Raw genomic sequence first — 27,378 nt, forward strand, 5'->3', positions numbered from 1 at the left:
TCTATCTGTAAAGTGTCTTGAGATAACTCTTGTTATGAATTGATACTATAAATAAAATTGAATTGAATTGAATTGAAGATATTCAAGAGGATACATTCTTAATTATTTAGTGATCCCTTGACCTTTTTTAGTGCAAAACTTTGGTTTATGACCAAAAACGTGCAAATCTATAACATTCCCATCAACTTCAGCTGTACTTTGTGTTTTGTGCTAATTCAAAAATGTTAGCAGGCTGAACTAAGATGAGGATGAACCAGGTAAATATTATGCTCAGCATGTTAGCGTTGTCACTTTGAGCATGGCAAATTATAAATAAAAAATCTAAAGAGATTAAACAAGTGAAACATTATCACAGTGTAAAAGAGTAGAAGGTGTTACCTGTTCTTGCAGTGAAGTTTGCAGGCAGAGTAGCAGCAGAAGAAGCAGCAGCATGGCTCCAAGTGTTACATCCAGGGAGGGGAAAAACAAATCCACTAACCCAGCGTGCTCCCCAGTCAGTAGAAAAAAGCAGTAGAAAAAGTAGGAATGTTTTTTAGGCAGCGTTGGATCTTGACATCAGTTGTTTCCTCTCACATAGATTCTAATCCTCAAACACAACCTGCTCTACGAGCTACAGGAAAAAACAAACAGATAACAACATCCACTCTGGAGAAAAATCCAAACTATTAGAAAACAAAAGAACTCTAATCGAACAGTAATACATGTAAGGAAACTGAAAGCAACCCGCTGATGATAGACACAAAAACTGGAAATCTATAGGTCTAAGTAGTTATAAAAAAAATAAAGTAAAAACTACTGAACAGGGTGGATCCAGGCAGTGTTGGGGATTATCAGCAGTATTCTTTGCTCATTAACAATCACAGTTCTATAGGAACCAACAAACAAATTACTCTCAGCTTAGTGTCCGGCGAGGCAGAGAGCAGCCACAGAGGCTGGAGCGACTGCTGGTGTCAAGCCTTTTCCTCTCTAATCTAGGAAGAGAAAGAAAAAAAAAAACAACAGAAACTGGCAAAGTAGGAACCTCCCCAGCAGAGGTCATCTCCTCCTACTACTACTCGAGAAGTACCACCAGTATTAGTACTACTAAAGTAGCAGCCGTCGCAGTTGTAACAGTCCAGTTGTTTATAGTCACAATAGCAATAGTAACAGCAGTATACTGTTGCAGCAAAAATACAAAAATATAAATGTATAGTAACACACAACACTCCTTTCTCTCCCTCGCAAGCCTCAAGACCTCTGGGCTCTATTGTACATGGACTACAGTAGCTACAGAAGTACTCAGATAATTAATTTAATTTGTCAATGGGAGCCTAATTTTAGATACTTTGAGTACTACTGTTTAGATTTGCAGTATTCTGCTTAATATCATACTGGATATCTTGTTTTTTTATTATATAAAAAGGAACTAGATGTCAAAAAATATAGTGGAGTAAAAAGTACAATATTTATCTTTGATTTGGTGTATAAGTATAAAGTAGCTCAAATTCAAATGCAACAGCCCTGCTAATATTTTCTTTTACCCCACTGTGTTTAGAGACTGAATAACTACATTCTCAAAACTTGACAGTAGCCCACCACAGACTACATCCTGCAAAATAACCAAAAGGGTTAAACTGACAACTCCCATGACAGTTTCAACAAAAAACACACATTTTTAAACCCTAATGAAATTATGATTTTTTGCAGGACTGTTGTATTATAGACCAATGCAGGTTGAAAGTAACATGCATGTACAAGAGCATGCTTCTTTAGCTTCTCTGACCTCTGCTAAGCTAGAATGCTTGTAATGACATTTTGAACATGTTTATAGGCTTAAAAAACTCTAGCAGGAGGATATCACGGTGTAGGCAGAAACTATTTGTTTAGTTTTTTTCTCTACTGATAGCACTCCACATTTCCAAACAAAAGAGCTACGTATTGGGGAATTCTCCTTTAACTTCTCTATTGAAAAGGGTGAATTCTCAAGGGATCTTAACACAGCCTTAATTTCTTTACTCTTGAAAAAGGATAAGGATCCTACAGAGTGTTCCAGCTAATGGCCTTTGAGCCTGCTTAACACTGACTTAAAAGTGTATAGCGTGAGGTTTGGAGTCTAATACATTTGTGAACTCCGAACAAAGAGGATTCATAAGAACGAGACTGGCAGCAGATAACGTTAGACGCCTTCTCCACATTGTTGATGCGGCAGAAGACAGTAAGACCCCGGTGTCACTTCTCTCTCTTGTCGCAATGAAAGCCTTAGATGGGCTTGAGTTGTCATCTCTATGGTCAGTCTTAGAGGTGATGGGCTTTGGTAACACTTTCATTGATTTGATTAAAGTTATGAATTCCAACCCCTCATCTTGAGTCATAACCGGATGCTCCTCTTCTTTATTTCCAGTTCCTAGATCCTCCCGCCAAGACTGCCCTTTGAATCCTGCATTATTTGTCATTTCTCTAGAGCCTCTGACTCGATTATGGTGTCACCAATATGCATTCGTAACACACAGCATAATCGCTCATTATTTGCAGAAGATGTTTGGTTATTTTTAGAAATTCCCTCTCAGACTCTTCCTCACCTTCCATCATTGTGCGAGGAGTATGGAAGCTTATCAGGCTTTAAAATGAAGTGGTCAAAGTCTGCAATACTTCATTTAAATGACTCTGTCCGCAGTTCAATCATCCTTGCTACCATCCTCATTGTTAAGCAGTTTAAATATTTAAGCATTGAGATCTTACCCTGCTTAAACTAGATTATTAAACATAATTATTCTGCTGCTCTGAGCAACGTCTTGAAAGACATGGAAAAATAAATGGGTCTCCCCATGTCTATTCAAGTGTGGATTTCAGTGGTTAAAATGAATGTTTTACTCAGGATTAAGTTTATCAGCTTTAAGCTACTCTCCTCCTGCTGGCTACGGGCATAAATTATATTCAACGGTCTCCAAATTTATCTGGAAAAGCAAGCGGCCGCGACTTAAGATGTCTACTCTACAGCGGAGGAAAAAGGATGGTGGCCTTTCTGTTCCCAACTTCGAATATAACTTCTGGTCCTTTGTGCAGAGACCCCTTCTCACTTGGTTTAGCCCAGACGTGTCTGTTTGCTGGCGTACCTTAGAAATTGTCTAAGTCATGTTCTTTTTGCCAACGTTTCCAACAAACAGTGCCCTATTGTCTTACATTTTATCAAGACTTGGAGATTAGCTGAAACACACTGTCATATAGCTTGTAACTGGCACACTTATTCCCCTTTATTCAAAAATACAGCACTCCTGATTGGAGGGAGGCTGATAACAGCCCCACAGTGAGAGCAGAGGGGACTTATTTTGACTGTCTAAAAGACATTTTTAGCAAGGTTGGCTTATTGCCTTTTTCTGACTCGCAGAACGCATTCAGTTTAACACGTTCCTTTTTTTTTGTTTTACCTTCAATTAAGATCAGCACTCAAGCGTACGGTGTTCCCTGGCTATCCCCCATCTATCCTATCTGGAAGTTATTTACTGTGCACCCTAAAGTACGCAATCGCAATCCAGACCATCAGCAGATTCACTACAGTTTCACTCATAGGACGTATCTCACCTCTGTGAAAATGCAGCACATGAAAATAATTAATAGCCCGTTATGCACGTTCTGCCCGATAAAAGCATAAGGTACACATCTTCTAATGAAATAATAATTCCAACATTGAAATTTGATAATAAAAAATATATATATATTACTCATTGCGGGACAAGTGGTTCTTATATGTGTGTTTCTGTTAGCTATGCCAGTGAGCCAACAGTGGCCTTTTTTTTTTTTGCCAAATTGTAAATGCTGTGAGAAAGATGTAACAGCTGGATTAAAACCTTTAAAAGTAACAATAGCCTACTAAACAATGTGAAGGCCCTGCCTTCAATTTGCTTGATATAAAGGAACAGAAGTACAGTAGGTACCCTATCATTAGGGCAGTGATGTTGTGTTGTCCAGTCTGACTACATTAACAACCTCAAAATTGTATCTTTGTACAGTATATTAGTACTATAGTACTATAAGTACTTAGTTATCTCCCACTTTTGCAGCACAATTTACAGTATACTTAAAGTATTTCATTTTGGTGTATTGCAATAAATAAAGTTTATGGCAAAAACAAAAGGACGCAAAAAGGCATTGCAGTTTGGTTAGGAATATGATCCTTGAGCTGCCAGCGGAACAGCAGTCAGAGATAACACACTGAACTTTGGCTTTAATCACTCTGGTTTATCACTTTGGAACTGTTTTAAGAATTTCTATATAAATAAAGATTGGTATATTTTTGTAAAATTAAAACCTTTTACTAAACATGTGTCTTGGGCTTATTCCCTACGTATTTAATCAGATTTATTATAAGGCTTTGCATTTCTTATAACCCTTGATTCAAGATATTGTTGCAAGATTATTGCATGTTGTATTTTTACAAAATCCTTTGTGATTTGCCTTTTTAATTTGTCTCCTACTGCACCCCAATTTATCTGAGGATGGGACGTGTTGCTGGTTTTAAACCCTTTGGGACACTGGAAGTGATACTGGGTGATTTAAATCCAATGGACACATTGATATATAAATCAACTAAGTAATTGTAGTAGCTGGTAAAACCGTATTATCGTCCACTAACAATGAGGTATGTCTGAGAAAAAAGAAAGAGATTGTGAGAATTCCTCTCTCTTCCTCAGAGGAAGTTTTGGGCGGATTTCCCCTCTTGGTTGTCCCAGCGGAGAGATGCAATTTGGACGGATTTCCTCGTCAGCTGACACAACTCCTCGTCTGCCTCTCAGAATGGAAAGGAACAAATGTGAAAGCTGAGTTTCTTTTCCTGTTTCAATTAAGTTTGACTCTATGAACAGATGACCAGAGAGAGAGTCAAAGGTCAAACTGTAAGCAGATAGAACAATAGCAGGAAGCGGGCAGATAATAAAGTGCTTCAGCTGCTCCAGAGAGGACTCCAGTTTACTCCCTTGCTCACAGGTTGGAGAGTTTAACCTGCAGCCTTCCAGACAAAGTCTTGTGTTCATTTTTGCCAACCTTTCAACATTTAAGAGATTGCGACCATCTTGTGTATCTGCTGTGAAACGGTTCCATCAAAATAATCATCCACAGTGCATCTTGTGATGCAAATTTTGGAAGCAAGGCAAATTTCTTTGAGCAAATTTAAAGTTTGTCTTTACTCGCCACAGCCAATTTGTACCAACTTTATAGACACTGTACCTAGCTTGCAAAGAATGCACTGACTGGACTGTATGCACGTGATGCAGTTCCTTCACCTAGAACTCAAGTTCTGTTATTATAGGCCAATTTCTCTCACATTGCACAGTCATGTCTTTGCCACAATTTGTGCCACTAAGGGACAGATTAGTCTAGTCATGTCTGCAGTAGTCTGTGATCATGATGTTCCACTAGTAACATCTTTTGGTAGAAGTGATATTTCTACATGGCAAATAATTTACTAGTAAGTGTTGTTGAGTCATAGGAAACCAACAGACCCAACAGTCATGACATGCATGCTGCTCATTCTGTGGAACTGAATCTGTAATTGAAAAGGGCATGTTCCAAATATTTGCAGCAGTGTGCTCATTTTGTGAGGTGATTGATTCTGTGAAGAAACAGGTGTCAATTATGGCCCATATTTAAGAAAGAAAGGAAGCAAACATTGTGCATTCTGATTATAACCATTTCACACTGAAATACTCTGCAAAATGGATTGTTCCAGACATTGCTCTGAGGAATAGCAGACTTTGATTAAAAAGTTGATTGGAGAAGGGAAAACATATAAAGAAGAGCAAAAGTTGATAGGCTGCTCAGCCAAAATGATTTCAAATGGGATCCAAAGCCTGAACGACGTGGGAAAAAACGGTCAACTACCATTCAAATGGATCGAACAATAGTCAAAACTGCAAAGGCTCAACCAATGATCAGCTCCAGGGAAATGAAAGAAGACTTAAAGTTACCTGTGAGTACTGTTAGGATCAGAAGAAGGCTATGTTAAGCAAACCTATCAGCTAAAAGACCCCGCAAAGTCCCACTGCTGAAAAAAGACATGTACTCAACAGGTTGAAATTTGGCAAAGGACACATTGACTGGCCAAAGGAGAAATGGCACAACATTCTGTGGACTGATGAGAGCAAATTGTTCTATTTGGGCCTAGGGGCCACAGATAGATTAGATAGACGACCTCCGTGCACTGAATTCAAGCCACAGTACACTGTGAAGACAGTGAAGCATGGTGGTGCACACATCATGTTATGGGGATGTTTCTCATACGGTGGCGTTGGGCCTATTGATCACATACCAGAGATCATGGATCAGTTTCAATGCATCAAAATACTTGAAGAGGTCATGATGACTTATGCTGAAGAGCAAATGCCTTTAAAATGGGTCTTTCAACAAGACAATGACCCAAAACACACCAATAAGCAAGCAAAGCAAACTTGATGAATTTTGGTCATGTTTTTATTTGGAATTGAATGTGCAGTGTTCCCAATGCAGTGATATTATGGAATTAAAAGCTATTCTAAGGATTTTTAGCATTATTCACTTTTTTAAACACTGCTATTATTCTGAGCACAACTGTATTTTGTTTTAATTTCTGTGATGTCTCACATCAATGACACCTTGAGAATGCCTGATTAAATGCAAGACAAGCAAAATAAAGCATTGTGTGAAGGACGCCATGATATTTGTTATCTTTGAGTATTGCATAAAGGCACCAACAAGCACAAGCGCACACACTCACACAGTCACTCAGTGCTGACTCCTGATAAAAGTGAAAAAACATGAATAAAGAGAGAGAGCAAGCCAGAGGTCGTGGATGTCTCTCGGCCCATGTCCCTGTGACCGTCTCAACCTCACCAAATGTCTCCAATCAGCACTCTGAGCAGGAAGACAGTCGAACAGACAATAAAAAACATGAAAGATAAGAGGAAGTGAGAAAGGATTTAGTATCAGTGTCACATCCCTCTGGTGTTCCCTGCTGTCTCTCTGCTATTTGTCAAAGGAGACTTTAGTTGAATTCAACAGAAAATACCTAGAAGACCTCATTCCATTAATTCATACGTATAGCTAAACTGAACTGTAAAATAACCTGAATTAAAAATCTACTTCTAAACTGGATCATTAGTTAACCCTAACAAATGTTTTGCTGCTAAACTACACTGTTAGCTACCTCAACCAAACTCTGAGTTTAGCTGTCAATTTCAACTTTAGTTTGCCGGACTTGTTAGCTAGCCTGATCTGAACCAAACTGTTTTAGCTGATAAAACTGTTACTTGAACAAAATAACTTAAATACTGGACTGTTAGCCAACCTGTGTCAAACTGTTGTAACGTTAGCCATTAAACTGGACTGTTAGCCAACCTGTGATATACTGTTGTATTAGCCATTAAACTGGACTGTTAGCAAACATGTGTCAAACTGTCGTAATATTAACCATTAAACTGGACTGTTAGCCAACCTGTGTCAAACTGTTGGAATATTAGCCATTAAACTGGACTGTGTTAGCCTACCTGTGTCATACTGTTGTATTAGCCATTAAATTGGACTGTTAGCCAACATGTGTCAAACCTTCGTAATGTTAGCCATTAAAATGGACGGTTAGCCAACCTGTGTCAAACTGTTGTAACGTTAGCCATTAAACTGGACTGTTAGCCAAACTGTGTCATACTGTTGTATTAGCCATTAAACTGGAGTGTTAGCCAACATGTGTCAAACTTTCGTAATGTTAGCCATTAAAATGGACGGTTAGCCAACCTGTTTCAAACTGTTGTAACATTAGCCATTAAACTGGACTGTTAGCCAACATGTGTCAAATTGTCTTAATGTTAGCCAATAAACTGGACGGTTAGCCAACTTGTGTAAAACTGTTGTAACATTAGACATTAAACTGGAGAGTTGGCTATGTGCCAAAGTGTTATAGCTGTTTAACTGGCTTACCTTAACTAATCTGTTAGTGCTGATAAACTGAACTGTTAAATAACCAGAACTTATGTAGGTTTACCTGCTAAACCAAACTATTAGCTAACCTGAATCAAAACAACTGCTGCTAAACCGAATTGTTAGCCTGAGCCAGAGAGTTTTGGCTGCCAAGCTGAAACCATTAGCTAAACAAAAAGAAATTGGGTGGTCACCATGCATATATATACAGTACGTCACCATGGATGTGTTGTAGGTCAATCATTTTCAGGTTGGGGGGCCAATCTTTCTGACTTCTGATCTCAAGTTGCTGTAACTTACTTACCAGTATCCTTATATGGAGGCCTGAGATAATGCCATTTAATACTAGTGTCTTAACATTAAAGGACTCACCTGGGTATGTCACAATTCTAAATTTATAATGTAAATAAACAGAAAATGCTTATAACATAGTAATCTGCATCTATGCATCAACATTCATTTAGTGGCTATTATAGGATATAAGTAATTGTTTTCATTCATAAAAGTGCTTCATGAGAAAATAGTAATGACTCATTTGAAAGTGAAGTAATCATGTGAAGAAATCCTGATTCAACAATAAAATGAAGTCAATTGTTCTGGGCAAATAACTGAATTTTCCAACAAATTTAATGAAAATATATTGATAGGTTTGATAGATATGCTGCTGACAAACTAAATGGACAAAAAACAAGCTTGGCCAATGATCTCCAAAGTAGTCTCCCAGCCTGACTGTTTTTCAAAACGCACTGTCATGTCATCTTGGCACACTCACTGTCACTTTGTTACATTCTGTTCTAATTTCTCCTTGTACTTAAGTTTCAAAAAACTAATTTTGTTTCTTTATAACAGTTTTTTTCATATGAGAGCAGCGTCTGGAATTCTTTCCTATTGGTCATTTGACCTATGGAACCCAGAGAACACCAATCACAGGTCAGGTTGGCTGTTTTGCTGATCACACTTCCTAGTACAGTATCTCTGCCATTGCCTGTTTAACTGTCCCTAAAAAGGAAATCAGCTAAATTTCAGGACCCCGACGGACAGGAAATAGAGGAAGTTAAACAAGTTGAAAGGTGGCGGTGCATTTCGTGCAGTTGAACCACTAAGTCATCAAAACCTCACTGAGAATCGAGAGCAATGAACTGCTGACAGGAACTTTTGCTGAATTCTTTTACATATATATATATATATATATATATATATATATATATATATATATATATATATATATATATATATATATATATATATATATACACACACATACATACACATATATATATATATATATATATATATATATATATATACATACATACATATGTACACACATATATATATATACATACATACTGTATATATACATACATACATATACATACATACATACATATACATACATATATATACATACATACATACTTATATATACATACATACTTATATATACATACTTATATATATATACACATGTATTCATACATACATACATATAAATATATATACATACATATATATACATACATATTTACATATATACATATATATATACATATACATATGTACACATACATACCCTAATGTAGTTTAAATAGAGGATAACGTTTTGAAACACTGAACTTAAGGTAGAATTCCCAGAAGTTTGGAACTCTCAAATTCAGAGAACCATTTCAAAGATGTCAGTGTCTTCAATGGTATTTACGGCTCTGCAGGATACAAAAGGATCTCCATGAAGTCTTTAATGGTTTATAGGGAATGCTATTCGAACAAAATATCTTAACCATCAGTCCTAAATTATCTGCATCAACTCATGAATCCAGTGATGTGGTGGCTGACTCGGGAACCTATGTTACACGTGTGGAGTAACCCCAAGTCCGAAGTGAATCTGGTCTCATCGGTCCTCTAAATTGTTGGTCCATATTGAGCGTAAAACCAGTCTCACATAGTAAAAAAGTTCTTTCTTCAAGAGAGTGAAATGTGTGTTAGAACCTCCCTGAACATCTCAAACAGATGATTCACTGTCCAGCGTTGTTCTGATTATTTGTTTATCGGGTTTATTACAATTTAGTTAAGGTGATAATTTCTACCAGTTATATCATTTTACTCACAAAAGGTACAGTACATGGGATCATGGTGTCACCACTAAAAAGAAACATAAGCAGTCATACTGGAAACAAAGTCGAATTATTGATCTGATACTCAAAAATGGACGTCCTGGATTGTATTTCATACATGTTTGCCTCTGGCTTTAATTGAATACAATATGGGACTATTCATTTATGTTTACACTGCACTTTAGCTACACTTATTTTTATTCTGTTATAGCTCATTTTTAAATTTTACTTTTTAGATTGTATTCTATAAAAAATGTTTACATTGTATTTTTTCTTTTCTTTTGCCTTTTATGTCTTATGTTAAGCACTTTGAGTTGCTTGAACATGCGTAGTTTTAATGCAGGGCTGCTAAAGTTTTAAGGCTTATTAGAAGCCACTCGCTGCTCAGTGGTAAATAACACTACGATACAGGATTTTGCCACTCTGAAAAGTTGTCACGACAGCATTAATTTCATTTTTCATCATAGAAATCACAAGGTAAACAGTAGCAGGCTAAACAAGCAAAGCACATCAATGCTGATGATCTATTATTGATGATCACTGCACTTCTAGAAAGAAATCTCTTGAAACCTAATATGTATTGAAATGCAGAATACACTTACACCACTGGCACATTTTTTAAGTTGTTGTATGACACTTAAGATTTTTGGATTAATATAACATATTAAAATACTGTACATATTTGCAGTGACTGTGTTGATTATAGCGCCCCAACAGAAACACGAGTGACTAGCATCTTGTCAGGCAGACTGGTTTCTGGTTTAATTGCTGCGTCAGCTGAAATGTGTGCAGACTGCGGTCAGACCCTGCTGATCTTCAAGGATTCAAACCGCTGTCGCTACACCAAACAGGATTCTTACAGTGCACGTAGAGTTTTCATTCCCCTTTAATAAGACAACATGGAACGTAAACATTGGCAGGGTCCAACTCTGTCTGGCTTCCCATTTGTCGATAATAATGCACAAAAAACAATAAAATAAAACAAAAATATAAAAAATAATACTCAATGATAATACTAAATATGACATTTAAGAGCTATTTTTGGAAATGTGAGGATATTTCTGTTCAGTACAAAATCTGCTTCAAAATTGAAAACATCTGTCTGTCCCAAAACATTATTATATTACTTTATTTTCCTAAAAAACTTTGATATACAGTCCAATAATACTGCTTAATCACTTACAATGTGCAAAGGAATAAAAGGGCAGATTGTGCCGAGCAGCTGTTTGTGTGTGGTGTGTGTGTGTGTGTGTGTGTGTGTGTGTGTGTTTGTGTGTGTGTGTGTGTGTGTGTGTGTGTGTGTGTGTCGACTCATCCAGAGCCAGACTGTAAAAAATAGTTTTTTGGTTTTAAGAGCAACTTAACATAAATAGCAAGTAAATCAGACAGCTTTGGAGTTGTTAGGCTAAGGCTAAGCTAGGTTAGCATGACCTGGATTTCTATTTGTCCTGGACACACAGAGATAGAACTGTTGTACATCTTTTAATCTGGCTCTGGAGGGGACAGATAACAGGAGGATTTACCAGAAATTAAAAACTGTTCCTTTAAGGTAATGTTGATTAAAATGTAGATTAACTCCTGTGGTCTGCAGCGCCCCCTGTTGTGCAACACCCGTCTGTCTGTCTGTCTGTCTGTCTGGTCATCTAACACCTCTGTAAATCTGCTCCATGTGAGACGCTTTACGAGAAGGTAAAGTTGTGCCTGAAGCTCCCACTATTCAGGCTCTGTGTGAGGTCACAGATCTGTCATGGCAGTCTGGTATCTGTTGATTCTGTTTTTTTCTGAAGTGGACACCAAACGGTGTTTGAGCAAAGCCACGTCCCTTTCAGCCATAGTACGACTCAAGGCTCCATTATGCATCAAACTGAGTGCTCGTTGGATCGTCTGAAACCACCTCCGAATCCAACAGTCACCAGTAGACCCCATTTAAACTTCATTCTTCACACAATCAAGGTTTCTGTCACTTTTCATGTGAACTACCAAACATGATGACTGCCTTCAAGTAGAGACCAAATGTAAATCATTATCCCAGTTTGATTAGTTACTTGCATCTCGCACGTCTCCCTGGTGACGGGCTGCATGTCAGTGTGACCATTCATAGGAGCTCGGAAAAGCTTTGCCTACAGACCGGGTCAGACAACACTTTGTACAAACGTCTCTGTTTAAAGCATATAGAGGCTTTTAAACAGCTAGCCAAGCCCTGAATCTGTGTGTGTACGGTCATACGACGACTCCACCTGCCAATCAGCTCCCAGCGACCAACACTCATCGATCAGTACGACATCCACCAATCAGCCGGTGAGCTCCACAGGAAGCTCCCGGCTGCACAGCGCCTCCCACTGGCGAGCGAGGAGTGAGATCAGCCTCTCTCTGCTGTCCGCGCCGGGGACAAAGACGCACCACTGCACCTCGCCCTCCGCGCCACTGCTGGCTCCGCCCCCTCTGGGCGAGGCCTCCTCCCCTGCTGCGGCGAAGTGGTCCATGGTGAGGTGGCAGAGCAGGTCGGGACCTGGCAGGTCATCGAACACAAGGGTCAGAGCCTGAGGGTACGTCTGGTACCCTAACAGGACCCGGTCGAGGTCCCGGATCCTCCGAGCCTCTCGCAGCTGGTACCGCTCCCTGTTGGAAGACACAAGGGTGACTACTACCACACTGTCAATATGACCCTTTTCACATTGTTATTTCATACATTGTTATTATGAAATTAATTAAACATGGTGTGTTTTCATTTGTTAAGTTTATTATTAGGCATGCTGGCTGATCAGGACATTTTCTAATGCATTTGTATCAGCTGTGAAGCTCAGCTGATGGGGAACTCAGCTCAAACACTGGTACAGGCTCCTCGTAATCGACTCAGTGAGTCAGGAAACGGCAGAGCAACACACTCTAACAGCAAGCAGCAGTTCCAGTTAATGATCTCCACACTAACAGAGAGTGATGCAGCAGATCTGCTCCGCCTCTGGGCTGAGGAATCGGTCGCTGCTTCTGTTTCAGCAGCATGTTTTCTCATGTGGGTCTCAGAAGTGCTACGCTTTGTTAAATCCGGTTCATATTTCCTACCGTTATAGATCCATAATGACAAATCTTATACAGCCATCCATATCTGATGATCAGTGACTAAAACAGGTCAGGTGATGGCTGTTTCCCTGGAGGGAGAAAACTTTGTGGGCAGGATTAAGAAAGCCAGACTAAGGTCCCAAAAATGGGCACAGGTGTAGAGGTTGTTAATAATCATCTTACAGAATTAATGGCTCTTAAATCGACACATTTATGCCCCAATCTAATGAAAATGTTGTCAACGGGCCAGCTACGTCAGTCACCGCTGATTGGTTAAATATCCCCCTCCCAAACAGAAAACAGCTAACATGAACATGACGTCAGACTGAAGAATGAAGTGAAATCTTTGATCCATGCATGTCTGTTTTTAGGCTTCAGTGAATATTGATCTTAGCTTGGTATATTTTCTCCATGTCCCTGTGACTGAAGAACAGTCTACGTCACACACAGCACTTCAGACAGTCAGTGTCTCCTCTTCTTCCTCGTTTCATGCAGGCGAGACAGTTTTTTTTAAAGCTTTCTGCCAAAGACCCAACTCTGCTGCGTTCAGATTCTGTTTAAAGTTTGTCGGCCCTGCCTCCCGAACCTGAAGCCGTCTATAGCTATGTTTCCATCCTCACGTTTTTACCCAAATTAAGTGATATTGAATGAAAAATGTCTTATGGAAATAGTAAAAATGGATGGAAATTCATGAATAAAGGAAATACGTTTGGTCTCATCAGATTTGATCTTGATCGATGTACGGCTTATGCGATAAACGCTGACGGAAGCAATATTTACCGACTAAATGATGAATTGCGTTTAAGTTTAAGTTTAGGTCATTTTATGGTTGCAACCCGCCACAAAATGAAGAAGTTCAAGTTCAATTCCAGCCAGTGTTTCCGCTCTGTTTGCACACATGGCGGGTGCCAACACAGACAGATGGAAGTGGATGGACGAGGAGACGAGTCTAATTTGCTTTAAAGCTGTTGGTTGGAAACACATTTCACCCGTTTTAGTCACATGAGTTTTTTTCACCAAACTTCAGATAATTAGATTGACAAGTGGATGGAAACTTAGCTACTGTAAATAATTCAGCTCCTAAGTGACTCCCCTGGATAATGATAGGCAAAGGTTTTGAAATGCTGTGGTACAGGAAGGGAAGGACTTCCTGTGTGCTCACCTGGAGGGAGGTTCTTTGGCGAAGTCGGGCAGAGGATAGCTGACGTAGTCCTCGTCCAACAGGAAGACGTCAGTGCTGGTCAGGATCAACGTCCTGGGCTGGAGAACAGGGGACGGGCTGGAGCCAGAACCGGAGGCGGAGTGGCCTGAGAGAGTGGAGCCCTGGCTGGGCAGGCTGCTGGGGATCTGGACCTGGAGAACAGAGTACTAATTATCCTAAAAGTGAGTTTAAAATAACGATCCTAAACAGAAGCAAATACAGTGCAAGTAATGTCTGTTACACGGATGTTTTTGTTTAGCCGCTTGAGAGCAATGGAAAAAAGTTGTGAACAAATCACTGACATGATTATTCCAATATACATTACACAGCATTAGCATGTATTTGGTGTTATGGCTGCACAATATGAGGAAAATATCTAATTGTGATTATTTTGACTGATATTGCAATATGATTCACAGTATTGGAGGGAATGATCGTTTTTGTATAATTATTCTCCTTTTCATTGAAAATTATTAACCTGAAAAATGATTAAAGTGTGATTTCTGCAAGAATCTGTACCAAACAAAGATTATTTTGAAGATTTGTAGGCCGGGACGTCTCTGCAGCACCACAATACTCCATTATGAATGGTTTGACACATATTTTGCCTTTAACAAATTGGCACTTTTGCAACTTGTCGTCTCCTCTGATTTGGATATTACATGAGTGCATGTTGCGATTTCGATAAATTAGTGATTAATTGTGCAGCCCTAACTGGGCTCATGTTTGTGTCAAACTAGTGAAGTTAAGTATATTTAAATATTGGCTATTACTCTTTTAGCTCTTGTTTAATTTCTTCTAACTCCTGAAAATGACGCTATGAGATAGGTGAGAGTGAACCGAAAGTTAGGTTAAAGGCTGGAAAATACAAAACACTGAGCTGAAAGACGTTCTAAAGCTCTGTAGGGCGGAGGGGAGTGGTAGAGTCACGTAGTGGCAGTCGTGATCCTTCGCCTAAATTAAAATATCAATTACAGACGCTGTAGTCTGGCTCAATGGATGTACATTGCAGGGATAAAGCCTGACATCCAGCGAGTCTCCTTCCTCTCTTCCAGGTTACTCTACCCAGACTACCCACAGACAGGCGGTGTAGCCGGATCAAACTCCATCACTACCACAGCTGTGGAGAGAGGTCTGGCAAGGAGAGACTATAGAGGCTTAAAATGAATAGTTCAACATTTTGAGAAATATGCTTATATGCTCAGTATTGATACACCTTCCAATGTCCCTGAGCTCATGATCATCTTGTGTGTTTAATGTGCAAACAATAAAAAAAAAAATCTAATATTTTTTTTCCAGGGTGGAGTTACCGTATGTACTATTTTTCTAACAACAAATTTGAGGTACCTGTACTTTACAGTCTTGGCCACTTTCTACTTTTACTCCACTACATTATAGAGAAAGATTGTAATTTTTACTCCACTACATTACAAATGTTTGCACTTACAATATAAATTATTAAACTACCCAACAATATATTGGCCTACAAGTACTCTTAGCTGATTTTACACTCAGTTGAATGACAGAGCTGTTTTAATTGTTTCTAGTTTTAAAATGTGGGGATGTTTCTGAATAAGTTTTGCTTTTTTATTTTTCTGATGATAGTTACATACTTTTACTTAAGTAACATTTTCAATGCAGGACCTCTACTTGTAACAAAGTACTTTTACAGTGGGGTATAAGTACTTTTACTCAAGTAAAGAAGCTGAATAAATCTTCCTCCACTGACTGTGCCTGTACATTGACCGAAAACTAAAATCTATCAATCATCGTTTGTTTCTGACAACCTGGCCCTTAGCAGAGAAGCACCGGGCTGGTGAATACACTGTTGCTTGTCTTGAATAGTTCTAGCAAGTTAACTTCCCTGAAAACACAAAAGTACAAAAGGAAGAAGTTACTGACCTGGAAGACCAGCAGGTACAGCAGGACGTTGAAGGAGCGCGAGGGCGTTGACGCTGCGCTGGCCGGAGTCTTCCTCTCTGCCACGATGAAGGTCAGGTCTCCCATCTCCTCCTCACTGGGATAAATAAACTTCACCCTGCTGCTGTGGACCAGCTCATAGTTCTGCATCTTACCTGCAGGGGGAGACAAAATCACACCTGTCACCATCTTCAGTGTAACAACAGGTCAGCAAATTAGATTACTCTTTCTCACTCAGTCAGAAAATGTGTTCTAATTTTCACAGATACAATAAGGATTGCATGACTAAAATAGCATTTCAACAAATGCTTGTCAAGACAAAAACATCAATAGTTTTCCTTTTTTAAAAGAAAAGAGTACATTTACAACCTAGATAAATATTCAATTGGAATGGTCATGTTATAATTTGTACAAAAGGAGGGCTACAACAGGGCTGAACAACTGTGACTCAAATCTGATTCACATATATTATTTGAGAATATGATACGGTTTTCTCTCTAGTCACTATTACAGAGTGAGACGGTTTCATTAAAGGTCCCACGGCATGAAAAGGTCACTTTCTGAGGTTTGAAATGTTAGAAATGGTGATAGGTGTAAACCAAGCCCTGGGTATGCTGCTCTGCCTTTGAGAAAATAAAAGCTCAGATGGGCTGATCTGGAGGATCAAAAGGTTACCTCCCCTTTCTCCGCCCATGAGAGAGAGACATCATGGATGTCAAATGAGCAAAGTGGCAGCTGGTCCCTGGCCACACCCCCAGCCTCCACCTTCAGATACAGCATGAGGGGACCACTTAGGTCTATATAAAAGAGACTTCAGATACAGTATCAGGAGACCACTAAGGTCAATATAAAAGAGACTTCAGATACTGTATTAGGGGACCACTAAGGTCTATATAAAAAGAGACTTCAGATCCAGTATTAGGGGACCACTAAGGCCTATTCAACAGCATCCAAAGAGCATCATGTCATGGGACCTTTAAGAGTGTTGCATAATGGGTTGCTTGGGCCTTGATGTTGCTGGGCTAGAAGGTTTCTTCACGTCCGTTAGTAGTGCATATTTTTGTCAGCCATATTAAAATCAGTGTGCTTAAGGAGTTTCTAACAACTTGTGTGAAGTGTTTTGGAGGAAAAGTTAAAAGCGTCTCCTGGCATCTTTTTAGCAGAACGTTTGTCACAATAAAAAGCTCAAAGAGATGAAGTATGATAAAAATACTACGTCAGGTAAATTAATTCTGACCCCTTCTAAGATCCTGGAAGGAGAGAGTGCAAGTACTGACTGATAACAGCTTGGACAAACATGTGGGATTTAGGTCATAAAGTGTTTCCTGTTTCACTTTTACAACAGAAAAGAATTTCATGGTTGATTTAAATACCTAAATCTTGGGTAACATGTATCTTGGATTAAATAATGAGAAACAAAACAGTAGAAGGAATGAGGAAAAAACAGGACCAATCTGTTGATGGACTGAAAAGAACCAGCTGCATCCACAGATTAAAGAACACACAGATCTAGTCCAGTGACCACTGGACTAGATCTGTGTGTTCTTTAATTCAAAATGGATCCCACGCTACAGTGTTTGTAGAGTATTTCATTTGAAGTATTTCTTAATATTTTCTTTTAAATGTGAACAATGATAAACATGACCTGTGATGTTTTATTCAAAAGGTTTCCAAAAATCTCCAGGAAAAAGCTGTTGAAAACAAAGGAAGTTGTCTTACATCGGGCCAAAAATATCTGTTTATGTTGCTTCTGTAATCTCCTTCCCTCTATCACAGTCGTTCCCATTACGGATTTTTATGCAGTCAGGCAACAGATATTTTAGGGGAAAGCGTGTTCGATGGAGGATCGCCAACAGGTTGTTCAGATAGGAGTTGATCTTTCTTCAGAGTGTCCCAGCGGGGGTTACCTGTGTTGGTGTTGGTGAACTGAGAGTAGAAGTCCTGATCTGATGGCTCTGGAGGAGGAAGCTGCTGCTGCAGACTGAGAGCCGACATGAGCTCCTGAAGGAAGACCCCCGTCCCATAACTGTCCCGGCTGAGACAGCACACGATGTGATCGGCTGAACGACCTGCAAGCAGACACAGACACAGAGAGAGAGTCCAAAGGCAATGATGAAAATTTTTATTTTGGTTTACATACATGAAAAAAAAAAATAATTCTAACAATTTGCTACCATAGCTAACCGAAAAATAGACTGAAGCCAAGGCTTATTTTGTTGCTTTCTTATATTTCCCATAGAATCACCCAGAAATCCATCAAAATTAAACTAAATACATGAGTACAATCCTAGTAATTTTAATCAAATTACCTCATAAAACCTTAATTATTTTAGATAGATGGTTAGAGGGCGACAGCGTAGAATCAGCCTTAAGCAGCAGTTTGATATGAATGTGTAAGAGCTCTGCAAACACTGGGGACAAGAAGTGTGTACATCATCCACTGACCTACAACTCTGAAGTATTGGTCGAACAGTCCCACGTTGACAGACAGCAGATCAGACAGTCTAATGGACAGACAGCAGCACAGACAGACGTCGGAATCTCCAGAGTCCATTATGTCCAACACTGACAGACAGATCGAGATAGAGAGATGGAAAGAGATACAAAGAGATTTAACAGGCACACTGATGTTCACTACACACCAGAAAGCATGACATGAAAGTTAAAGAGAAACTGCTGCCTGCTGTTCTTCCACCAGTACAATCTTAGGGGTAAAAAAAGCTAACTTCATTAGTTTATATATCTGATTCCCCATTAGTTTAGCATTGCCACACCTGGGGACCATGGGAGAAGAAAAAAACAACAACAATTAGAATTGTGGTTAATAAATCAAAGTAAGTGGAAAATAATATTATTAACATATGCGCATATATACTTCATTGCATTTGGTCTATAAGTGTCAAGAAGATGATATACAGCTGTGTGTTCAACTGATTTATACAGCTGAGAGTTTTAGTATATGGTAGTATACGTTGTACTAGCAGTACATATCGTATATGTAACTGTATTAAATGTAAAATGTATATGTATTAAAGTAGTGGTGACTCTCTTTCAATTATGTAATTGTAAATGTAATCTTTTCTCACTCTGACTGAACCAGTCACATCAGTTAATCATACCTGAGTGATGGCCAAGTGTGGAGGCGGAGTCTTCCAACAGGAAGTAGATTGTGTCAGTGGAGAGCAGCAGACAGCAGGTGAGCTCAGACTCTGGAGACTTGTAGAGAACCACAGACAGCCACAAGACCTGTCTCACCTCCTCCACCTCAGACTGATACAAAAAAGTAAACAAGTGGAGCCGGAATTTAAACAAAGACGGCACAAAATGTGGGTTTTCCTGACATTAAAAGTGATCTATGCAGTGGGAAAACGGTCTTTCTTCAAGGTCACACTGAAAAAAAACAAGTGGGTTTCATCACTGGTCAGAAATCTTCTAAATAGAACGGACTTGAGTCATCTGACGTCCTTGTATGAGGTGACTTTCTGTTTCTTCATTGACTGTTGTGTCACAGCTTGACTAACTCTACATGCGGCCCTTGGCTCTGCATAAACTAACAAGGGCAAGGTGGCAAAAAATTGAAGGTAAAAAATTGAATAAAATAGAATATTAAACGGCAACTAATTTGATATTTGATAACTTTAAGTGACGTTTACAGCATCATCTATTTATTTCCTGACATTCTAGAGACCAAAGACAGCCAGTACTGCACACATTATTCTCTAATTCTGTGTTGAACTCAGTGTTGTACTTTTATAATGTACAATATTTGGGTATCTACAGGCTTGTGCCTAAAAACATTACAGTGGCAATAAAAGGGTGTGTGTGTGTGTGTGTGTGTGTGTGTGTGTGTGTGTGTGTGTGTGCGTGTGCGTGTGTGTCCTACCACTGCTATATATCTGTGGAAGTAGGTCAGCAGCTGCTGTTCTCCAAGCCCAGCCAGAAGCTTCAGCCCTGGGGAGAGACCTGGGGTGAGGTGGGGGGACGGCTGGTTCTCCTCCACCTGGAGGCGAGAGGAGTCCCAGCTGAGAGAGAGAGAGAGAGAGAGAGAGAAAGAGAGAGAGAGAGAGAGAGAGAGAGAGAGACGCAAGGAAAATATGTAAAAATAATCAACAGAAAGAGGTAATCTCTAAGGACTAATAAAGAGTTGTTGTGTAGGATGTTGTTGTTAATGCAGAGCCACTTGCGTCCTTGTTAAAGTCCTCCAGTTGCGTCCTCCAACTAAAATTTATTCTTGCAATGGATGTGCCCGCTCAATGTGACAAAACCAATGCCTAGACAAAGCAGCTGTGTCGGGAGCACAAAGGTCCCAAGGGCCGCTGTTATACAACCACCTTTTTTTTAGTTTCATAAAACATACTTAAATTCAGAAATATGTTGGATATGTGCTCACTCAGGAGCATGTAGAGACACATTGGTGTAAACAAACGTACAGAGCTGTCCATTTGTGATTAGATCACTCAACACATTTTTTAAACCAGATATCAACAGGGCCTTAATCAAAGTATAAGCATGATTTCAGCATGCAGCTCTAAGTGCAGGGACAACAAGAATAATTACACGGAGAGAGAGATCTATGTTAAACAAAACAGAAGAGCTTCAGACGTCTACCTGCTGGTGCTGTGTGATGTCCTTGTACTGGTCCAACAGCACTGGTCTGTGGATCCGTGACGGCCTGAGAACACAAACACAACAACAACAACGTTTAAAGCAAACCATCAAGGGTCAAACTAAATTAAACCACCAGCTGAAATAAGAACAGAGGAAAAGGCCCTTCTTGGTCTGAGTGCATAAGCACCGACAGGTAGTTGGTCTTCACCTTGCTGTGGACAGGGCCTGCAGGGCTGGGGCAGGGCGATCATCTTCAGCCCCTCCAGAGAGGCTCTCCGCTGGCTCAGCTCCCCCAGAAAGGAGCTCCTGTTCTGGGCCAGAGGGAAGAGCAGCAGCAGCCTCTGACCGCCCAGCAGCAGCTCCACAGTGTGACTCCTCCTGGACACAACATGGTGGTTAACACACAGATAATAACAATAGAACAAAGAAACTAAAGAGTAGAGCAAACATTAATGAGAACATTAAATGTCTCAATAATCCCTTTTGGCCTTTTAGTCTGTTTTACAAAGAAAATCATCTTTGTGTGCCACTGGAATCATTTTAATAACTTTTACTCCAACGTTTGCCCTCTCATTAACATAATGTGCAAAAATAGATGTAGTGTCATTTTATAAATAGGTAAACCTAGTCAAGTAAAACAAAATGTTATACGCTTATTTAACCTATGTGCATGTTAACTGATAAACTCAGAGGTCAGCACTGAATGGAAACGGTAAAGCAGAAGACAAATTAACTGTGAAGTACACTATGATTATTTTGATTCAGTTCAGTTTGCTTATTAAGGATTCAGTTGAATCAGATAACTATCAAAAGCAACCTATCAGAAGTAATACTGGAATATTACTTATGGAATATTTCCTTATTCCATAAGTAAGCAACACTGGTATTAATTTCAGTGTAAAACATGAAAAGAATGGGAAAGTAAAAAGTTCACTATTTATCAATAAATATACCAAGCCTACTTACTGCTTGCCCAAACCCCGGCAAACAGAGATAAACATACAGATGCTACTGTCAGTGTTTTATTCCAATAAAGTTTACTGCAGACACACAAGTACTTTCAAATCGTACAAACTTAAGACAAACAAGTATGGTACTTTGTTTTTTGGCAAAAACAAACAATTAGACACTTTATAGTTTTTTTTCACATGCTGTTGCAACAACTAGTAACGTTAGAAAAACTACAACACCACACCGGATCTAGCTGGACCGGAAACAAAACAACAGGCACGGCGCACACACACCGTTTGGGCTCTGGACCCGGCCAAAGTGTAGTAACGCTACGTTTTGAGTGGATGGCGAGCTCGAGACACTAAAATAGACGGCAATAAGATTCTAGATGGAAAGTTCACTTTTAAAAAGTTGCCAAATATTCCATTGACAAAACGGAAGTGTGTGTTTGGTCGTTGTGAACTGAGCTATCATCGCAGCACGGCCAGTCTGAAATACCACCTGATGGCCCGGCACACTGCTGATGCCGAGCTGAATGAACTGAAAAGTGCATAAAAACGCTTTGTGCCGTAATGTGAAATGCTGTAATTTCATGTTGTTAAAATGGATTTTCTAAAAGTGGTATCATTCAGGAACCGGTATTGAAGTATATTGGTATTTGGTACCGGTATCAAACATTTTTGACCGATATCCAGCCCTACAGTCTATAGAGTTAAACCTTCATTAGTCCAATCCCATCCTCTGTACCTGTGGTGGTGTTTAGGGTCGGGACAGGAGGTGTTGCAAGTTCTGTTCCCGACCTGAGAGGCGCTCTCTCTGGGGTGAAGCATCACGGAGCCGAGGGGTACACGAACCAGCCTGCAGCCGGAGGAGGAGGAGGAGGAGGAGGAGGAGGAGGAGTGATGAGGGTCAGCCGGCCGCCTCTCTCTTTCTGCCAGCTCTCTGAAATCCATCTTCAGCACCCAGAGGTGTCGGTGGGTGAGAAAGAGGAGAGAGAGGAGGTTGGGGTCCTCTCTCTTGGAGAAGATGTCTGACAGGAGCGGGTGAGTGTCCGGGGCAGACGAAGAGGAGGGGAGGAGGAAAGCAGGATAGCCTCCCTGGGCTCCCTGACTCTCCTCCAGCTCCCAGGAGTTGATGAGTGAGCGGGGGAAGAGCTGAGGAGTGTTGGGGGGCTCCGGGTCAGTCTGAGACTTCGCTGCCTGGAGAAACAAATGACAAGGTTTTTGTTTTCTAAAGTGCAGACATAATGACAGACAGACTACCAGACAATACCTGTGTCCTTTGTGTTGAGGCATCTTATACATGTTTCTAAATAATAATAATAATAATAAAGCGGAAAGTAAAGCTCTGTTTGACCTAATTACAGACTAAACTGTGTCAAATAGCTTGTATCATTTGACTTGGATTTTGTTACATTTAACTGTGTCAATTGTATTTCTTTACTTGGGTAAAATTTCAAAGTACTGAACAGCACTGCACCCTACTGGGAGAAAGTCATATTTAAAACAGCATTTGATTTGAACACTTAAGCTAAGGAAATACTTGTTAATATAATCAAAACTGAAAAATGTAACTGAAAAAGAATATCTCCTTTTCAAATGTCGGGACTTTAAGTGGCCCCTGTGCTCCTCTCTGACCTGGATCAGCACTGTCAGCTCGCTCCTGATCTGCCGGAGCTCCTCTGCCTCGAAGAAGATGTACCAGCGGGTCGCACCGGCTCGGAGACCGAAGGCCAGGCAGGAGTCAGGGAGCTCGGCCTGGGAGGAGAGCTGGAGCTGGGAGTACGGCAGCAGGAGGTCCACCCGCAGGCTGGACAGCACCTCCTCGACGGGAGGCTTCTGCTCCTGGTCTGAGAACCGGAAAAACACATGGCTCTTACAATTTCAAAATCATTTCTGCACCTGCAACATCTCTACCATAGTGTGTCATTTACTGTGTATTAGGGCTGACAACGTTTATGTCAGTCAATCATTTTTTCTAGATTTACGGATTACTCAGTAGATAAAATGTATCTTTTCATTGCTTGTTTTGTCCGACCAACAGTCTAAAACCCAAAGATATTCAGTTTACTATCACATGGGGGTGGGAATCTTTGGGCATCTCACGATTCGATTCCAATTCAGATGCCAATGATTCGATTCTATTTTTATTTTTTTAAGTCTTCCATTCCTAAGCCTTAAACATTCTTGTGAAAGTCACTTCCTCTCACAGTGATCTTCCATGTCAGAGAATCAGTCATGTTTAAAGACGGAGAACTGGCTTCTTACAACACGAAACATGAGGTGGTCACATGTGATAAAGTAGATTTACAGCCTTCATGTGTTCTGCCTAATTATTTTTTGCATGTCTCATTAGATCATGTGTATATACAAAACATTTATTTTTTCCTTTTGGCCATTTTTGTGTGTTTTTCTGCACCCTTGCCTAAACTCTAAGTTGTCACTCTCTTTTCTGATCCGTACATGTCTGGAGACAGTAACTTTTAAATAAAAATCAACACTTTTTTTTTTTTAATTAATCAATTATTAACTCATCAGAATCCAGCATCGAATCGTTTTAGAGACACTCGTGATGCATTTAAGAATCGATTATTTTTCCCACCCCTACTATCACATGAAGAAAAGAAAGCACCAAGTCCTCATAGTTGAGAAACTGAAACTAGGAAAAGGTTTTTGACAATTATCTGCATATTAAAGTTATAATACATCCGAGGTATAGGTTTGTAAACACACAGTGTTCAAAGTTACCCCCTCCTTGCCGGCTTAACAGCCAGAGAGAGCTGGGTGGGGAATGAAGAGAGCCAGCGCTGGACAAAGCAGTGATTCAGAGGAAGAAAATGTTATCTCCTGACACCCTTTTATGTTTGACCGTTAATTAACAACCATGGTGGATTTACATTGACTATCGGGCCTTGTTTAATGGCTGCTGATGAGTTTTATGATGAAAAAAAAGAAAGGGGAGGAAGACAAAGACTTTGGGAGTACTGTCTGATTTAAACACACAGTGGAAAAAGAAGTGTCCCTGAACTACTTGTTAGTTATCGCTTGGTTAATATTCCGGTTACATTAGGGAGGCCTCAGATGAACTCAGATTAATTCATTCAACAGATGAATTAATCTGAAAAAACAGAGCAGAGCAGAAATGTGTTGGTATCCAGACAACAGGCTGATCGTGTGCTTACCTGTGTCCTGATTGGTCCGTGTGAAATCATCTGATAGGTGTAGCAGGCCCAACAGCCGGTCCGTCAGCACCAGGCACGCCTCCTTCTGCTCCACCTCCTCCTTCACCTGAAGACAGTAGCACCACAGAACCCTGCTGACCTGCACCTCCTCGTCCTCCTCGTCTTCACACAGCTCCCCCTGGGGGCCCCTGGGCTCCTCTGCAGGAGGAACAGCCAGCGACGTGGAGGAGGAGGAAGAGCAGACCGTCTCCTCAACGGAGTCATCAAGACCCATCTCGAAATATCCGTCCCTGGAGCTTGGACTGGAATAAGGAGCATAAAGCAGTGGCTGAATTTAGAATCATGCTTTTGTAGGTATTGTGTCATTAAAGCACTTATACATAGATATTAGGGCTGAACAACATGAGGAAAATATGCTATGTTAAATATTGCGTCATGACGGTATTGCATGCAAAAAGATATTAAAGTGTACTCAGTTCTACACTTCTTCTGCTTTCAGTATTCTGATGAAATACAACATACTGCTTGTTAAATTTGAAACAAATTAAAGGAAATCATTTCCTTTTATTGAACAAATTGAACGTTTAATTGAATATAAAAGGCCACTACTTAAAAGATTACATTGTACATGTTAACTTTGGGAGTGCAGTTTTCTACTGATATTTTGATATTTGTTTTGTTTATTTCCCACGTCCTCATTGTATATTAAAACACAATTTCATGAGGTACAATGATCATAAACAGGCCGCGTGAAAGGCTTTCTTTCAACTTACACAAAAAGTTTGCGATATGGGAATTGCAATAAGCCGTAAACATACAAAAACAAAAAAACGGATGGGCAACCCTCATAGATATTGTACAAAAATACAAACTTGTCATTTATTGGACACATCCTCATCTCCGAAACTGCTGTAAATCCCCAAAAATATTGTGAATTTCTAAACAAGCAGGGACATCTCATAATCCCAGAAACCCGTGTGACCTTTGGGAAAACAGTTTTTTAAAGATCTCTTGACCCTTATTCTGTGCACTCCCCATTTCTGTGGAAATAACCTCACGTTATCCTGACCTTTCCTTTAATGTAAACCCTCACTGCTCGAGTGGAGTGATTAGTCTTATTTTTTTATTAATTTCTCTAATAAACTTAATCAATCACCCAATCAAATCGCACACATCAGTGAGAATATGAGGAGCTCTAAGAACCCAGCGGGGGAGTATCATCAGGAAAAGGGACTCAATGCAGAAACATCTTCACATTTTAGAAACTGGAAACGATCCAAACTGTTGTGTCAACCTGCTGCACCTGTAGGACGTTATATTGTTGGTTAGTTTCATTTATAATAAAACATCGTATTTATAACCTACATGTGTTTTGTGTGGAAAAATCTTAATGTGTAAAGTAAAAAGGTGTCAGATGAATGTAGTGGAGTAAAAAGTAGAATATCTCTCTGAACGGTAGCGGAGTAGAAGTAGAAAGTGCCAAAAAAGGAAAAGACTCAAGTAAAGTACAAGTACCTCAAATGAGTACTTGAGTCCCAGAAATCCAGGAAACCATAAGACACTAATGAAGATGCATTAATTTGTGAGAGATCTCAGGAACCATCGGGCCCCCCAGAAACCAGTGAGAGAAGGTTGCTGGTTAAATTACCTGGGACTTCCCACCTCAGTGCCCTCTACGTGGGTCTGAATCTCTCTGGATTCAGACCTCTTCTCTTCCTCCCTCTCCTCCTCCTCCTCCTCCTCTTCTTCCTCCTCCTCTTCCTCCTCCTCCTCTTTTCTCTTCTGCTCCTTCAGGGTGGAGCTGAGAAGCTGGGAGAGCTGGGTAATGAAGTCTTTGTTGAAGGAGGAGAGGGAGAGCAGGTGAGAAGGGAGTAGAGGACTGCAGGCTGCGCTGCAGGAGAAGCAAGTGGTTCCAGGTGGTCTGGAGGAGGAAGAGCAGCAGACACAACTGGAGGAAAGAGAGAGGGATGGAGACCTTTTTTATTTTCTCATCATTCATGTTCATGCACTCCTGTTGTCCCGTTAGCTCATTTCACTTCCACAAACACCCCTATCATTATTTAACATTATTACATTTAATGTTCCTAAATGTCAGTCTTTTGTCTTACTGTTGTATGTCAATAAAGCCTAATTTAAAAAAAGAAAAAGAACAAAAAGAGCATGTGACATTTAAGAGGAGCAGTAGCTGCGCCTGCTGTTGTAAAACTACATCTGCCTCCATCTTGACTTCCTGCGACCCTGTTAGCAGCAGAGAGGCCTAAAGGACAACACAGTATCACCCGAGTTAAATTAATAAAATGACAACAGCAGCAACAGGAGCTTTACTGCAGTATTACTAGTACTTTGTACTTTTGCTTCTGCATTGAGTCAACGCCGTAACCCCGCCAACCCCTCTGCGTCTATGCCGGACCCTACGCCATAGCCCGGCC

General features: G+C 40.0%; 2 protein-coding genes across 2 annotated transcripts in view; both read right to left on the reverse strand.

Annotated features, from left to right (window-relative positions):
- The window catches only part of stab1 (stabilin 1), a 102,261-nt gene extending 101,254 nt beyond the window's left edge, over positions 1 to 1,007 (reverse strand). Inside the window, exon 1 of the mRNA XM_034868989.1 lies at positions 379 to 1,007. Within this exon, the coding sequence (XP_034724880.1) occupies positions 379 to 432 (54 nt within the window). The 5' untranslated portion in view covers positions 433 to 1,007. The remainder of the gene's footprint in view (positions 1 to 378) is intronic.
- A 9,402-nt stretch (positions 1,008 to 10,409) lies between these two features.
- nisch (nischarin) overlaps positions 10,410 to 27,378 on the reverse strand; it is a 32,628-nt gene continuing 15,659 nt past the window's right edge. The window contains exons 16-28 of the mRNA XM_034868943.1: positions 26,598 to 26,897; positions 24,950 to 25,251; positions 23,406 to 23,617; positions 22,516 to 22,967; positions 21,026 to 21,195; positions 20,818 to 20,881; positions 20,093 to 20,231; positions 19,329 to 19,479; positions 18,655 to 18,774; positions 18,117 to 18,278; positions 16,192 to 16,364; positions 14,251 to 14,441; positions 10,410 to 12,650 (exon numbers count right to left, since the gene is read on the reverse strand). Of these exons, the coding sequence (XP_034724834.1) occupies positions 12,323 to 12,650; positions 14,251 to 14,441; positions 16,192 to 16,364; positions 18,117 to 18,278; positions 18,655 to 18,774; positions 19,329 to 19,479; positions 20,093 to 20,231; positions 20,818 to 20,881; positions 21,026 to 21,195; positions 22,516 to 22,967; positions 23,406 to 23,617; positions 24,950 to 25,251; positions 26,598 to 26,897 (2,764 nt within the window). The 3' untranslated portion in view covers positions 10,410 to 12,322. The remainder of the gene's footprint in view (positions 12,651 to 14,250; positions 14,442 to 16,191; positions 16,365 to 18,116; positions 18,279 to 18,654; positions 18,775 to 19,328; positions 19,480 to 20,092; positions 20,232 to 20,817; positions 20,882 to 21,025; positions 21,196 to 22,515; positions 22,968 to 23,405; positions 23,618 to 24,949; positions 25,252 to 26,597; positions 26,898 to 27,378) is intronic.

This window comes from Etheostoma cragini, chromosome 4, assembly GCF_013103735.1.
Source record: "Etheostoma cragini isolate CJK2018 chromosome 4, CSU_Ecrag_1.0, whole genome shotgun sequence".
NCBI lineage: Eukaryota > Metazoa > Chordata > Actinopteri > Perciformes > Percidae > Etheostoma > Etheostoma cragini.